Source organism: Hippocampus guttulatus, chromosome 15, assembly GCF_054856545.1.
Source record: "Hippocampus guttulatus isolate MCC_2025c chromosome 15, RoL_Hgut_1.0, whole genome shotgun sequence".
NCBI classification, from domain to species: domain Eukaryota; kingdom Metazoa; phylum Chordata; class Actinopteri; order Syngnathiformes; family Syngnathidae; genus Hippocampus; species Hippocampus guttulatus.
In genome coordinates this window covers 6166208-6181110 of record NC_141275.1, presented here as the reverse complement: position 1 = coordinate 6181110, position 14903 = coordinate 6166208, and the positions used below count along the sequence as shown (strand labels likewise).

General features: G+C 41.8%; 2 protein-coding genes across 2 annotated transcripts in view; one reads left to right on the top strand and one right to left on the bottom strand.

Moving 5' to 3' along the window:
* The window catches only part of tspoap1 (TSPO associated protein 1), a 52476-nt gene extending 49408 nt beyond the window's left edge, over positions 1-3068 (bottom strand). The window contains exons 1-2 of the mRNA XM_086130391.1: positions 2963-3068; positions 927-1853 (exon numbers count right to left, since the gene is read on the bottom strand). Coding sequence (XP_085986517.1) covers positions 927-1721 — 795 coding nt within the window. The 5' untranslated portion in view covers positions 1722-1853; positions 2963-3068. The remainder of the gene's footprint in view (positions 1-926; positions 1854-2962) is intronic.
* A 3421-nt stretch (positions 3069-6489) lies between these two features.
* LOC147193563 (scavenger receptor cysteine-rich domain-containing group B protein) lies at positions 6490-14706 on the top strand. Its single transcript, XM_086131098.1, has 11 exons — positions 6490-6662; positions 7131-7163; positions 7678-7716; positions 8782-9084; positions 9217-9285; positions 10428-10739; positions 10935-11012; positions 12171-12233; positions 12344-12658; positions 13562-13654; positions 13728-14706. Exons 1-11 carry the CDS (start codon positions 6512-6514, stop codon positions 14042-14044), a joined length of 1773 nt encoding a protein of 590 aa, XP_085987224.1. The 5' UTR covers positions 6490-6511; the 3' UTR covers positions 14045-14706.
* The last annotated feature ends 197 nt before the right edge of the window (positions 14707-14903 follow it).

The following is a 14903-nucleotide window of genomic DNA, read 5'->3' as shown; positions in this document are numbered from 1 at the left end:
GCAACCACCCGCTGTGAAGGTACCAAATCTCAGTCAATTTAAGTCAACCCTTGCGGTACTCTTAATTATTTCCTCCTGTTTGGACTGGCTTTATTTGGGTGAAGCTTGCTTGTTTATGAGCTTTACTGCCACCACACACATTAAGACTAGAGCATAATGTGCTTAAAAAGATATCAGGCTCAAGACATCTCACATGTTTTCATTTCACAATGCACACCACTATTCAAATCAACTGTTGCGTAATCTTGTACTTGTGATCACAAGACTATTGCTTTTGGTGCCTGAGGAATAAACTCAATCACTGCCACTGTATCTTCTGTTCTATTCATTGGTATAGAGAAAAATATTGACACATCTCAGTTAATCAGCCAACAACAGGTGACTTGACCCATCAGTTCCATCCAGCTAACTATTTTCTGGGATGATCCCATTTGGGTTGTTAGAGTACTGAAGCCAGACAACCGCCTGTATTCAGACTCACATCATCTCTTAGTGTGAAATTAACCCATCATTAATCCATCTCCATCTCATTTAACCACGTTAGGGACAATCATATGCTTCGAAATATGTGCCGCCTGTGAGGGGAAAGATGCTCAAGTGCCCCAACCCACAAAGATCAATATAGACGGGGGGTTGAGCCACACTTCTCTTGGGTCCAACAGCAGAGACCGCTGACATCAATTTTTTGGGGGGTTGGGGTGGTGGGGGAGATGTTGGCCCAATAATTACTTACTCAAAAATCTTTTAAAAAGTATAATTTATCAGTGTGCATATATATCACCATAATAATGAAACTGCTATTTCGAGCCCCCAAAACTGGATTTCAAATACAGTCCACAGTTGCCCAGATGGCTAACTGGTTATTTTATACAAACACAGATCAATCAAATAGATAGGGTTCAATCTGGAAACATTAAGTCACTTACCGCCATATTCCTGTCCATGCATTTGGAGGGAGGGGACACATCTGACCCAGTAAACTGTGGGTGGTAGGGGGCCTGGTCGTTGCGCTCTGCATGAGAAGTGTTATGAGGGTGACAAATTTTTAGAGCACTGCTCCAACAGGTGTCCGCTGCTACACACGTGGTATAGGCGTCATCTAAATACAAGTCACTGCTTGCTGCCTGCTGTACCGGCTGGTTCTGTTTGGTTTTGATCTTGGAGGAACAGGAAGCAATTTTGGATCCACGCAGCGAGGTCGTTGAGTGGTTTAGATGAGGAACAAGCTGATTGAAGCTGCTGCCATCTTGGGCGAACTGTCGCACAAGCTGTCGTTTGTGCAGAAACTCTTGGTGGGTGTCTAGCAGGTGGCAGAGGACGATGGCTTTTTCCAGCTCCAATTCCTGCCTATGCAATTTATAGACTCCCTGCCCACTATTTATCTTCCCAGACAGCATCAGCAGCAGCTGCTCCAGATTCAGCCGAGTTTCGCGTGTGGAGCTGCATGCCTCAATGTTGGTGTATCGCCCACGGTCTTTAAAGAGACACCGCAGCCTGTTGGAGTGTCTGTTTTTTCGGAACGCACGTCTGGAAGTCACCTCCTGCACATGCTCCTGTGGTTCCCGTGGGTGCCTTATCTCCACAGAGAGGGCCTGCTCTGTTTGCTCCTCTTCCACTTCCAAAACAGCATTTAGCGTTTCTAGCTCTGTTCCGTGGTTCGCGAGGCCCTGGCATGGTTTCTTGGATGATAATGGCAGAGGGTTATGACCGTCTTTTCTCATTGTGCCACAGTCACAGCACAGTATGCACAGGTGACACAGTCATCTTTAAAAAGAGTGTATCACAAAGTACGTGCAGTCGGGTGATGGACAGTTTATATCAGTCATGCAGCATGCAGTTGTCAGATCAGGACACTGGAATGATGAGACAGAGAAGGATGTATCTTACAGAAAATGGCATGGAAAAAATAGAACTGCTATAGTCTAGCAATAGATTATATGGTGGGTGTTAAAACAACATGACCACTGACTGTACACACTATGACATTATCCAATTCAAGCGCTATTCTGCCTTAACAAATGTCCCGTTACCTCAAATGAAATGATTTAAACTATTCGGAACACTTTTGAGTATGATACAGATGTGCCTGGGTGATTAATTAATCTGGATCTGTAAGGACGATTTCTTTTAACTTTTTTCTTTCAGAATTTGCATCTGAAAATTGTGCCCCCTGACGTTCATGGCATTAGGAGTAATAAAGCAAATCTCTTATGTGGAATTCAAACCCAGCTAAACTTGTGTTTTGGACAATATTACAGTTTTTTTTTGTTGCTTTTTTTCGATCAGTAAAGGCAACTAAATCAGTCAAAACTGTAAATCGGAATTTTGTGGTGAGAAAGAATATAATTTACGACCATGCTGCCCAGCCCAACAACAGCAATCCGACAGTGTCATAAAAGCTCCAGATACAGCGCTTGTGTTGGATAGGCTCTGTATTGTGTAACTTGGGGATAGTCGGTGTATTTACTAAAGATATGCTACGTCAATTCAGTAGAGGTGTCACTGATGTAATAAACGATCGATTAGTTACTTGCAAATGACATGCGGATGAGGACGTATGTGAGGGGACAGTTTTTTCAACTACGGCAAACGTCGAACTAATGTTAATCTATGAATGCAACAAGTGATAATGTAGGAAAAGAAAATCAACAACATCATCATCATCATCAGCGCAATGATCAACAACACGACAGTAAACTATGGTGTGCAACATCCAGACGTGGACGCTTCGAACTTGAGGCCAATGGCTTATTAGAAGTCCGCTATTTAATTAGCTTACGTGAGTAGCTTACAATATATTAGGATAAACTCTTTGATTTCATAAATGAAATAACAAGAGAACGATACGGCTCCTGGGTAAATTGGGAGCTGGATTCGCTGTTACTCGCAAAATTTAATGCATTGCGCTAAAACGTGAGCGCAATAGTTAGAATTGTCTGGCTTCGACTTCAACCGAACTTACCTCCTACCGGATACGTACATTGCAACGTTAATTTGCCTTCACTGCATTCGGGTACATTAAAACTACGTGCAAAAGTGGCTACCGTTAGCTCCAAAAGGTCCTTGGAGCCATGGTGCGACAGGGGGTTTGTTTATCCGTAAGGAACACGTCACCCGACTGGACCGTCCAGGAGTGGTGCTGCCTTCAAGTACCCTCCGGCGTTTGGCCGTTCTATATTTATTACCGATGATCATGAAGGCAACATAAATTTAGCCAACGTGTGTAAGACGAGGACCACTAATGATTACTGTATAACCCGTCAGTGCAGAGTATTCCACTAAAAATACGAAAGAATTGCGACTTTGGGCTCAGTATTTTCTGGTACACTCACATAACAATATGTTGTTTCACCAGCTCGGTGACTTTAACCCCGGAGATAGGGGGAGCCCACCTCAGACTCCCCAGACTCTGCTTCCCCAAGGGAAGGCATGTTGGTGGACTCAGAGGTTTTTCTCTACACTGACTCACAATGTTCCCAGTCGAGGTCAGCAGCGCCCAATCGCCACGATACAAAATGTTAATGGTGCATTGCTTCCCTCTCCTGAGACACTGGAATTTCCTCAAAGCCACCCCGAAGTCGTTTTGCATAGCATTGCAAAACTCTACCCATGCCCAAGTTTTTGCCTCTATGACCACGGAAGCTACATTCTGCTTGGCCAGCCAGTACCAGTCAGCTGCCTCTGTGGTCCCACAGGCCAAATCGGCTTAATAGGACTCCCTCTTCTGCTTGATGGGATCCCTTCCCGCCGGTGTCCACCAGTGGGTTTGGGGATTGCTGCCACGACAAGCACAGATGACCTCACTGTCCCCCGCCTCCTCAGAGATGTGGGCAAATCTCTGCCACAGGTGGGAGTTGAAACTGGATGCTATGATAAAGATTGACGGGTGCACGCACGGCCACCCCCGGCCACCCCTCACAAAGGTGATGCGTCACCCTGGCCAACTCACTGAACATTTTCTGGCTCCTCCCAGGGGTACAAAGTGCACATATGGACAACTTTATGTTTAAACATGATGTTTGTTATGTACAATCCCTAACGAGCACAGTAGTCCAGTAACAGAAAATTGCTCGGGTTCTGAAGGTGAGTCCGTTCCTTCCACTCAAGCCCTTGCAGTTACTCACTCACTGTCATTGCCCATGCGAGCATTAAACTCCCCCTAGTAGAACGAGGGAGTCCCTTTTTCCAGTATTTAATCAATAGCTTGTGTTCCGTACACCGTAAGTGATGTTAATGTCATAAATCATCAGCCTTCTTCAGATAACTGAAAGTCAGCTTGTAAAATTAAGTTTTAAGAACTATTCATGAATCAAGCTCAAGGCCACAGCCAATCCAGCCCCATCATACCCAGACTGTACATCAACATGCAAAAAAAGAAAAAGAAAAAAAAAGACACACCCACCACAAGAACCGAACTGCAATCTCCCAATGGGATTGTACAGAAGCAAGTGGGACATGGCTATGAGGAAAGCTTTACCTGAAACAGGAGATGCAGGGATACCAATGAAGCATTATCTTTCTTTGTTATTGTTTTGTTTTTTGGCCCCTCCTCTGTTTTTTCAAGTATAGGCGGGTACATAACATGATAAGCATGATACAATGATGAGCTATTTATTGCTTTATGTAATCTCTGTCACCGAAGCCGGATAGTCTGAGAGAGCCGAGGAGATGAAAGATCTAAGAGGCACTATTTAGACAAAGTCACATTTGTGAGACTTGGAATTGGGATGCTAACTGAGCTCTAAGCTATTCCTCAGAGCATTTTTTAGGTGGACATCTATTTTATTTTTATGACTTTTAAAACAATTGAGTGGCACCATATTTTCACAAAAGGTATGTGTTCTTTAAATTACTACATGTTGCCTTCTAATTATTAAAGTTCATACAAGGACAAGGATATTTTGACATGAACCTTCCTTTGCGATCCAAAAATACATTTAAATGCATGTAGCTTTCTATATAATTTTAAGATAATAAAGCGGTTAAAGGGCCATTAAGAGCGTCATGTTAGTCATTGGTTTAAATTCCTCAATATTTACAGTTCAATTGTGTGTTGTCTTTCCTCTTTATTCGAGTCAATAAAAACGAATCAAACTTTGCATTACCGTTATGGAATAATTTATGTCACATATATTTAACTTCATCAATGAATGTCGGTGTTGTCCTTAAGATACATTTGGGCAGTGATGATATTTCTCAGCTATTTCTCAGGATTGGGCAGGGAGAAGGGAGCACACGTTGACACAAAAGGCAACATTATTCCCTCATGGATTCACGTTATATCCTATTATGAGGGGAGATTTTTCCTCTTTGATCACTGAACAATTGTCCCAGAGTTGTGAACGGTTCATTTGAATCGGGAAATGACACAACAGTGGATATTCAAAATGTAATTGAATTAAAAAATTTCCTGCCGAACAAATGTCTTACTGAAAATTAAATGCATTAAATGTACCACATGGTCCTTTCCCGCCCTCCCACTCCCTATTCTGGCAAAAATAAGCAGTATCGAAAAAGTAGCGGCCAACTCGTGTCTTCCGATCGTGCAAAACATACCTCAGCTGAGCAAAACAGTGGCTTAAGATTCTAACATGCAGCCCGCCCTTCTCCTGTCGTCCAGGAGATGAGAGGCACATCTGCGGTGTCATCAGGTGCTGAAGCGTTTTAATGACAGATTACAGGAAGCAGTGTTTATGCCTGACGATGGGGGCCATAGAAAGCAGAAATGTCTTTTTGTGCCCCCTGGGCCCGGAATGTCCACTATCTCGAGGGGCCAATATCAAATTCTCCTCTCATCATCCACTCATACACATTCCTATGTCAGGTCAGGGGGGAAATCTATGAAAGAAAAAAACAATACCCCAAGAGAGACACGACACATGGAAAATTCAAAACACGGATGTTATCGATTTCCAGTGACTATTTCGAAACAAATTCCTGACTTCCATGGTGTTCTCTCCTCGTACTATATGTAACGGTTTGCTTTTGTTTTTCAGTCACGGCTTGTAACCATTTCTACGTTCGTGAAAACATTGAACGCATTATTTGAACAATGGTCATTCAGCACATTCTCGCTTAGGCGAATGTTGGCTCCGCCCCCTTTGTACTATCTCCCTCCGATTACTGAGTGATTGTCTGTGAATCCCGAAATTCTTTGTCTCCAGGGAATCCCCTTCTACAGGGAAAACCACAACACAGGTGACACCTGCCCTCCCCCCCTCACCCCCCAGTGCTTGGGAAAACTACTAAACCAAACGTTGGCAACAATTCCCCACCCCCTTTGCATTTCAAAATGGGCTAAGGGAGCACTTTGATTTGGAACCACACTTTTTACAAGTCTGTGCACCGTTTTGCAAAACGCCATCAATACCGACTACCGCTGCAGGCTCATTTGGCAACACAATCCAATATTGTAATTAGGCGACAATGGAACGAGGCCACAAAAAAAGGGGCTGTTGTTGTATGATATGCATTGGTCGGTGTGTTAATTTGTAAGAGGGAAAGTGTATTCATGTGTTGCAGGCGGATGGTCATTCAAGCAGCCATGCGAGTGCAACGTGTTGTGGAGAGCGTCTGCAAGTGCTGGAACCCGACTATCTGTCTCCTGGTGACCTTGCTTGGATCTCTTGTTTTAGTGGCTCTCAGTGTGCTGTTGCGATTAGGTGAGTACAGACAAGGTTTTAAGTAGGTGCATTAGGCAAAATATTGTTCATGCTAAGTTACGGTGTTCTACAGTATGTTGTAATATCATGAATCATTTTTCCATACACTGCCCGGTAGCTTTGAATACTTTTCACCACCTTAATAATAAAATGACCATTTACAAACTGCCCTTTAAGTTGACTTGATTGATTTTTTTTCCTGTTATTTGCATTTGTTTGATCATCTTTAAACATTAAAGTGGGGGTAGACTATGCAAAAACAAATGTAAGAAGAGAGCAAACATACCTTTTTTTCACATGTAACGTAACATTAGGCACTTTGTTCACATGCGTTGGCATTAAAGATCTTTAATGCTCTCCGTCAATCCAACAGTAAATGTTAACATATCTCCACCAGTTTATATTTTGTGTCCCTTTTTTTTTTGTTTTTTTGAATTTGAATGTAAATGTGCCGCACTCTGTTTACAGGGGATGTCAAAATAACTAGACGCGCTGCACCCAGTAAGTAACGATGACTTTTTTGTTTCTGATGTTGATGGAAGTGAGAAGTAGTAAGTATGGCCTATTAAGAAGAACCATGTAGCACGAAAAAGGCAACTACTCTTCACCCCCCCCCCCCCACTCCCTGCACCTATGAAATTTGAATACTCTGACTACTATCCCATGTGTAATCCAAGTTTCACTTTACAAACAAAAAGGGAGACGCCTGTGAAATGACCTCAATTGGGTGTGATGTTTAGAAATATGCCTCTCAAGTCTTTGTGAGGTGTTGTAACCAAAGAAACGTCTCCGGGCGTCTCATTGGCAGAGCCAAAAACATCAGTGCAACCAAAACAACCACAAAAGTAAAAAGAAAAACAAAAAAAAAGGTGTCATGTGGAGGTGTGGGTTCAGTCCTGTTTACCAAATCGTAAACGTCTTTAACTGACAAGTGACTTCCTCCTGATCCAGAATTTGCTCATATGTTCACTGCCTCATTTTTTGTCCCGTTTGTCTTTTTTTTTTTTTCTTTCAGCCAGTGAGCTGCAATATCCAGTGAGGAAGTATTACCAAGGTAAGAATGGGCTATCAATACTAAGCGTACATGCACCTGCCACAGAATTTCATCTTCTTGAAGAAACTGTCAACATTCAAGCCAATGATTGTTGACAGATAGATTGAAAAAAAAATGATACGAAGTGCCTTGCTTGGGCTTTCCAAACAAGTTCACACGATTTTACAAAAACACTTTCCAACAACTAATATGCAGTAAGATAGTGTTTATGTATATCAGGGGTGTTAAACTCATTTTGGTCATGAGCCACATTGAATCCAAGTTTCCCTTGGAGGGCCGTTATGAGTTTTGGAAAACCATATAAATGTTTAATCCCCTCCACATATTACATACACAGCGCACAACAAATTGATGAATAACTAGTTTTAAAATCAGAAGTAATAATGACTGTTATTGTGGATTACATATGACAATTTGAAATTTTGGTTAAGACTTTAGCAAGCATCATGGAACTTGATATGCTTGATTTGCTTTCGCGGGCCACATACAATGATGTGGCGGGCCAGATCTAGCCCCTGGGCCTTGACTTTGACACCAGTGATGTATACCATGGGAAGATTACAACGTTATCAGTAAGGCGTTTTGTCCTTCACTTTCAGGGACAGTAGTTACGACAGTGGACATCTTATGTTATCAGATTACAGGGTGCATGAAAGGGTTAAGTTACAGTCAAGTTTGTCACACGTTGACACAATTTCTCCTTTGCATAGTTTTGTTTCAACTGGCCCAATTCTAATTGTTTTAATCCTATGTAGCCCAGTTTGGATATAGTGAATGTGATAGAGCAGAACAAAAAAGCACTTTGAATGTGATTCCCTCAAATTTGAATCAAGCCACAAAAAATAAAAATAAAACAATCGAAGCGGGCAAGTGGACAGTTTGGAGAACCTCCCCATTGCCAGCAAAACCCTTTGGCGGGAAGTGACAAAGTACTGAATTGATTTTTCAGGTCTCTGTATTATAGAGCATGGGCACATTTTACCGAGGTGGAATAATCATCATAAATGGATAGACAAAAACTAAGGGAACTAATGAAAATTGTCTTCTTTTTTTTTTTGTCCAAAGTGCGACTGGCAAATGGGCTGAACAGGTGTGAGGGCCGCGTGGAAGTGTACTACAATGATTACTGGGGCACAGTGTGCGACGACGACTGGGACATTTTGGATGCCCAAGTCGTGTGTCAGCAGCTGGACTGCGGAGTGGCTGTGGCCATGGACAGCAACTCGAAGTACGGGCAAACCTTGATACCCATTGTGCTGGATAACGTGGACTGCGAGGGGAGTGAAACAAACCTTGGTCACTGCGACAGCCTGGGCTGGGGCGTCCACAACTGTTACCACTATGAGGATGTGGCGATCAAATGTCGAGGTAAAACGTTCAAGTACAGTAGTCAAGCGGGGTGGTGTTGAAGCATCATTTATCTGCAAGAAGAAAATCGGACAGGTATTAATTGTTTCGTGTTTTTATTTATTTATTTATTTTTAAATCTTGTGCTATTAGAACCACTGGTGGTAGGAGCAAAAGCTTCGGGGGATATTACGACACCACCTCCACAGAATGCAATCTTAGGTAAGTACTCTCTCCATTTTATAAGTTTGAAAAACGATTGGTGCTATTCCATTGTCAGAACTACAGGGTACAATTTTTGGTGCAGTAGGTGGTCAGTTCGAGTGTGTTCTGCATGATGATTGGATGATCTGTCTGAGGCCGAATCTCTTTTTGATTGACAGCGAAATGAGTCAATCACCGATCCCTTGGTGTCGGCATCCGTGGGAGCATTTTTCAATTCTCATTCCGTTCTGAGTTGAACTGGAGACTTCTTCTAATCATCTTAGCAACACTCTCTTTGCTGAAAACGACTAGTGACAGATTAATCTTTTATTTCTGGTGTGTTTTATTGTAGTTGCTAGTGTTCGCAGACTGACTTATACATACCTGTCAACTTTTCGGAGCGCCAACCTGTATAAACTACCAAAAATATCCTTATAAAGAGCAAAAAATCCTTATAACATACCAAAGCATTTTATATGTCAAAATAACGGCAGAAAAACCCCCACAAAATTTTCAATGATATTTATTGTAGATCTCCATAATACAATGTCTGGTCGAAGTATGCAATGAATACTCTGCTGTTTTCAACTAGGAACCACGTGATTTACTGGAAAGTTACCGGAAATGAAAGCATTCGAGTAGACTAGCACCATTCTGGGCAAAAGCAAACGGAACTACCTGTTAGGGGGGGAAAAAAAAATAACGGAAATTTTCAGAATCCGTATGATTTGTGCGATACGGCCATGTACGTAAGATTCACCACAACATCCGTATGAACTATGGCTAAACCGTATGAGTTAACAGTTATGCTTATATCACCCCAGTTAAGACCCTGGAAAAGACGCCTTGTTGGTATGACAGGTTCACAGATCATTTTCTTGAAAAGGAACGGAGAGTAGAATTCACGTATAAATAAACGGACACATTTTATGATGTAGCCCGAAATTGAGCTTCCCCTCCTTGACAGACCGGCATCCGCCACTGCTTGAGGCATAAGGTGACAATGTCTGTGATAATCGAATTTAGATCATCATATTGACCATCTCGAACATGAACCATTTTTTTGGGGTAAATTCCGTTATTTCATAAGTTCTTATTTACACCATTTGTAAAATCTTCATGAAACTTATCCCACCTCAATTAACGGTCTCTATCTTTAGATGGCAGCGTACGTCTAGTGGATGGAAGTGACATCTGCCAGGGCCGCGTGGAAATCTACTATCAAGGACGCTGGGGGACGGTGTGCGATGACGACTGGGATGCAAGGGAGGCTGAGGTCGTTTGCCGGCAGTTAGGTTGTGGCCAGGTCGTTTCCGCTCACACCAACTCCTACTTTGGTTACGGCACCGGCCATATTCATCTGGACAACGTGAACTGTATGGGCAGTGAGGAGCAACTCGCTCAATGTACAAATCTTGGTTGGAGCAACCACAACTGTGGCCATCATGAAGATGCTGGGATCACCTGCTCTGGTATGTTACTCTGAACCTTCTATGTATACTTGAAGAAATATGTACCAGGTGTTTATCGCACTATAAAATCAAATGTTTCACATTCATACATTTGGACTGATTTAAAGCTCGGCTCCGGTATGTTTCTTTACTAAACAAATTGTGTTTGAGGGTGACTTAACTCTTAACTCTGAACTGTTGTCTACTCGGGTACAGAACCCACCCCAACTGTGCCTTCTGTTTACCCTCCCACTGGAAGCCAAGGGTCGACCCGATCCACACAGGAAATGGCAGGTATTGTTGTTTTAATCTCACCCGCTCAGGCACTGCTTCAGGGTTTTTTTCTCTCCTGATGCTAAGGGCGGGGTCTTCACTGATATGTGTTGGCAAATAATCGATTTTCATGGCTTCTACTTTTTAAGGAGGCTCTTTTTTTCTCAATAAAAGCAACCATTCTCGGTATGAAAGTAGTTTTAACTAAATTTGGCCAAAGAATACTCAACAGAATTGTTAAACAAATACAACTGGCCACAAGGCAACAGCAAAAATGTTTCACATACCAAGGTGACAGATACAGCATGGGACAGCAGCCATATGCCCGCCAATGAACAGATTCCATACGCACAACTAATTAAAGCAAACAACTATGCATTGGCAATATTGAATTTGATCACTACACCATTTCAGAATTATTACTATTTAATTGTTATTAGTTACTTGAATCTCTAATAAATAATAATAAAGCCTACAAAGTTGCTATAACTAAAAGAGCAAATATTTTGTTTCGAGCAGCTAGCAGTGAGAGAATGTTTCCTTCAGGACATTTTTCTTATCTCCCTTTTATTTTATTTTTTTCGAGACTTCATTTGTTATCCTGCCTCTTTTTTGAAAAAGAAAAAAAATCATGATCACAAAATGATCTATAACTTAAACAGACTGTATTCTATTTGTCTGAACATAGCGCGCAAGTAGATGAAATACTTTTCCCACCTCTTCCTCTTACACACATGGAGTGCAACCGCCGCACAAACATGCAAGCAGGAATTGGATTGTGAACGTTGTTACGTTTTTAAAAAATATATAAATAAATGAAAATGTTTTCAAATATAAAATTTAAAAATTGCAGGGGCAAAACTGCTGCTACACAGATTTCCGATGCTGCTAATATCACCCCATAGCCTCGGTGTCTTGTCGTTCCTGCACCCGCTTGGTTAAATGCGAAGGTTTTATGAATAAAGACAAGTCTTATGGGAGCAGGAATGTATATTTCTTTCGTTGAACTACGAATAGCTACGAAACTGCTTTTTTTTTTAAAGTGTAAAGATGTGCACCGTTGTTAGTTGACCAACAGGTGGAGACATTTCCCCCCAGGTTTCTTGGACTGTATCACGGTGCCACCAAACCTTACACTGCAGCTGTCTATTATTGTTCTCATAATTTTTTTTCTTCCAGTAACAAATGTTGATGTCACAGCTACAGACTTGAAAAGTATTTCCCCCACTGCTCAGACAAAAGGTACTCATCAAACTAGTAACACTATGTGCTTAATTTTAACTGTACACGCTGAATGAGAGGGAAAAAAAACGTCTTGAAAAATGTGATTATAAATGTGTCTTTCCGTGCAGCTCTAATGGCTATTCGTGTGGTGGATGGAGACGACAGCTGCCAGGGTCGTGTAGAAGTGCAGTACGATGATGTATGGGGCACAGTGTGTGATGACGGCTGGGACATGGCCAATGCCATAGTGGTGTGTCGGCAGCTTGGCTGTGGCATGGCTCTTGAAGTGAAATTGCAGGCCTATTATGGCTATGGTACAGGTCCCATCCTGCTGGACAATGTACATTGTACTGGTGAAGAAACACATCTCTCCATGTGCGCCCATTCCGGCTTGGGTCAACACAACTGTGGCCATCACGAGGATGCTGGAGTTACCTGTACACGTAAGTCTTGACTATTTAACATGGGGTCAGTGGACTACAGTAACTTAAGAAAATGGAAAATACTATTGAGCATAGGGTTTGTCTACATCCCCTTCATGATACGGTAATTTAACGTATAAATACGGCACATCTTTCAGGTATTAATGTGCATTTAAATATAATACCACATTGATGAAACTGACAGTCGTATATCAATCCCAATCGCATATTAGCATATTTTAGTTTATAATACCGTCAATCAAAAATCATGCCATTGTGCAGTGAGTGGTCTATTTTCGTGCCCAGCACAAGTCTAGCATGGCGAGCTGTTGAATTCTACGCAGAGGCATGTTAGACCGAGTGTTGGCATTTTCAGAGAAGTCCCTACCCGCCGCTTTGACGCAGCCAGCGGAATGATTTCAAAAATATAATAACGATAATGATAATATTAAAGCAGTAAATAAGCTGATTTCCACAAACGTTCAAAGGATTTGACACACTCAGGTCAAATATTTATGAATGAAACAGCACACCTGTTGCTCAGCTGTGTTTCTATCCACCTCCATCGCCATCAAATTCATCAAAATAGTGTTAGACAAGCGGTCCAACTTGCGCCAAAAGACCGACTTCCAGCCACCAAATTGTCATGCATGCATGTCAAAGGAAACGCCCTCGCTACACCAAAACAGCCAGCCTGTGACAAGAACGGTCTGCCAAATGTCCAAACAGTCACAACGAGGCTTGCGCCAAAGAGAATAAAGATGTGGGTGTTTTCACACTTGAAATTACAGCCCATAGAGTACCTACTAACGAGCAGTGACATTCCACACGCATTTAAGTTTCAATATTAAATAATAGGCAAAGTCGTGATATTTGTCAGTAAATATAAAATGCAGATAACAGTGGCCTCTTTTTCCTCCCTAGCGGTTACACCCTTCACAGATTTTACCCGTGACTTTAGAACAACAGATGAGATAGCCTCTGGGAATCCCACCACCTCCACGCCATCTACTGAAGGCAAGTCTCCACATCATATACAGTATCATGAAAATTTGCTTAGCTATTTGAAGACTGTTTGTTCTCTCTGTAGGATCACTAAGGCTCGTTGATGGTCAGCATGAATGCGAAGGTCGCTTGGAGATGTACCTAAATTCTAAATGGGGCACAGTGTGTGATGATGCATGGGACATCCCCGATGCTAAGGTTGTGTGCCGTCAGCTTGGCTGTGGGGAGGCTATCGCAGCGTGGGGGGAAGCCCATTTTGGTCAAGGAACAGGAACAATCCTATTGGACAATCTCAAGTGCAACGGTACGGAAGTCTCCCTGCGGAATTGCTCCCATATATCCTGGGATGTGCACAACTGTGACCACTCAGAAGATGCTGGCGTCACTTGCTCGCTGTCATGATTTTAAAAGAACCACCCTTCCAGATTGGGTGAAGTAGTTACACCAATACTGGACTCGTGTACAATATGTAAATAACAGCTGTTGCATCGCAAAGGGAATATTCTGCTATCACTGGAATTCATGCACCACTTAACTAGTGACAGTATACGATGACACCTCAAAAATAGTAACTTCCAATGTCTCGAAAGCACTTTACAACTCGCTTGAAGTTGCAATTGTATGTAATGTAAATTTTGGACAATGGTTAAAATGCTACATGGCTAAATATATGGTTGGAGAATAATTATGGCATTTACATGTAAAACGTCCCACAACATCACAGATCAAGTCCAGTATTCTGGAATGAGAAAATGACTAACTTATATTTTATTCTTTGATGGCGTTAGAATACGTTAAATTCTGGTAGAATGCTCGTCTCGCAGCATTCACACAATATATGTGATGAACACAGATGATTTGATGAAGAAAAATTTCACCCTGGTCACCATAGATTTGGTCTCAAATACGATGTCATCACATCATACATTTCTGTGTAAAATTCTACACATGACAACGAATGGAACACACAAAAGAACAAGGGAAAGAGAAACCATAACAACGCTTGGGGAAAATATAACCATGCATGAATTACCGACTTGTGAATATATTGTATCGTCTGTTTCGTGAAATCTCGTAGACATACGTGTATCACAAAAGAATCCAAATAAATCTTATTTTTAGATACAGTATATATTATCTTTTTGATGTTCCATTGAGTCATTATTGTGTTGTCAGTCATAGAAGCATCCTCTCACATGCATATGTTTTATTCAGAATATTGATTATTAGTGGAGCACAATCTAATTGTGTCATTTCATTA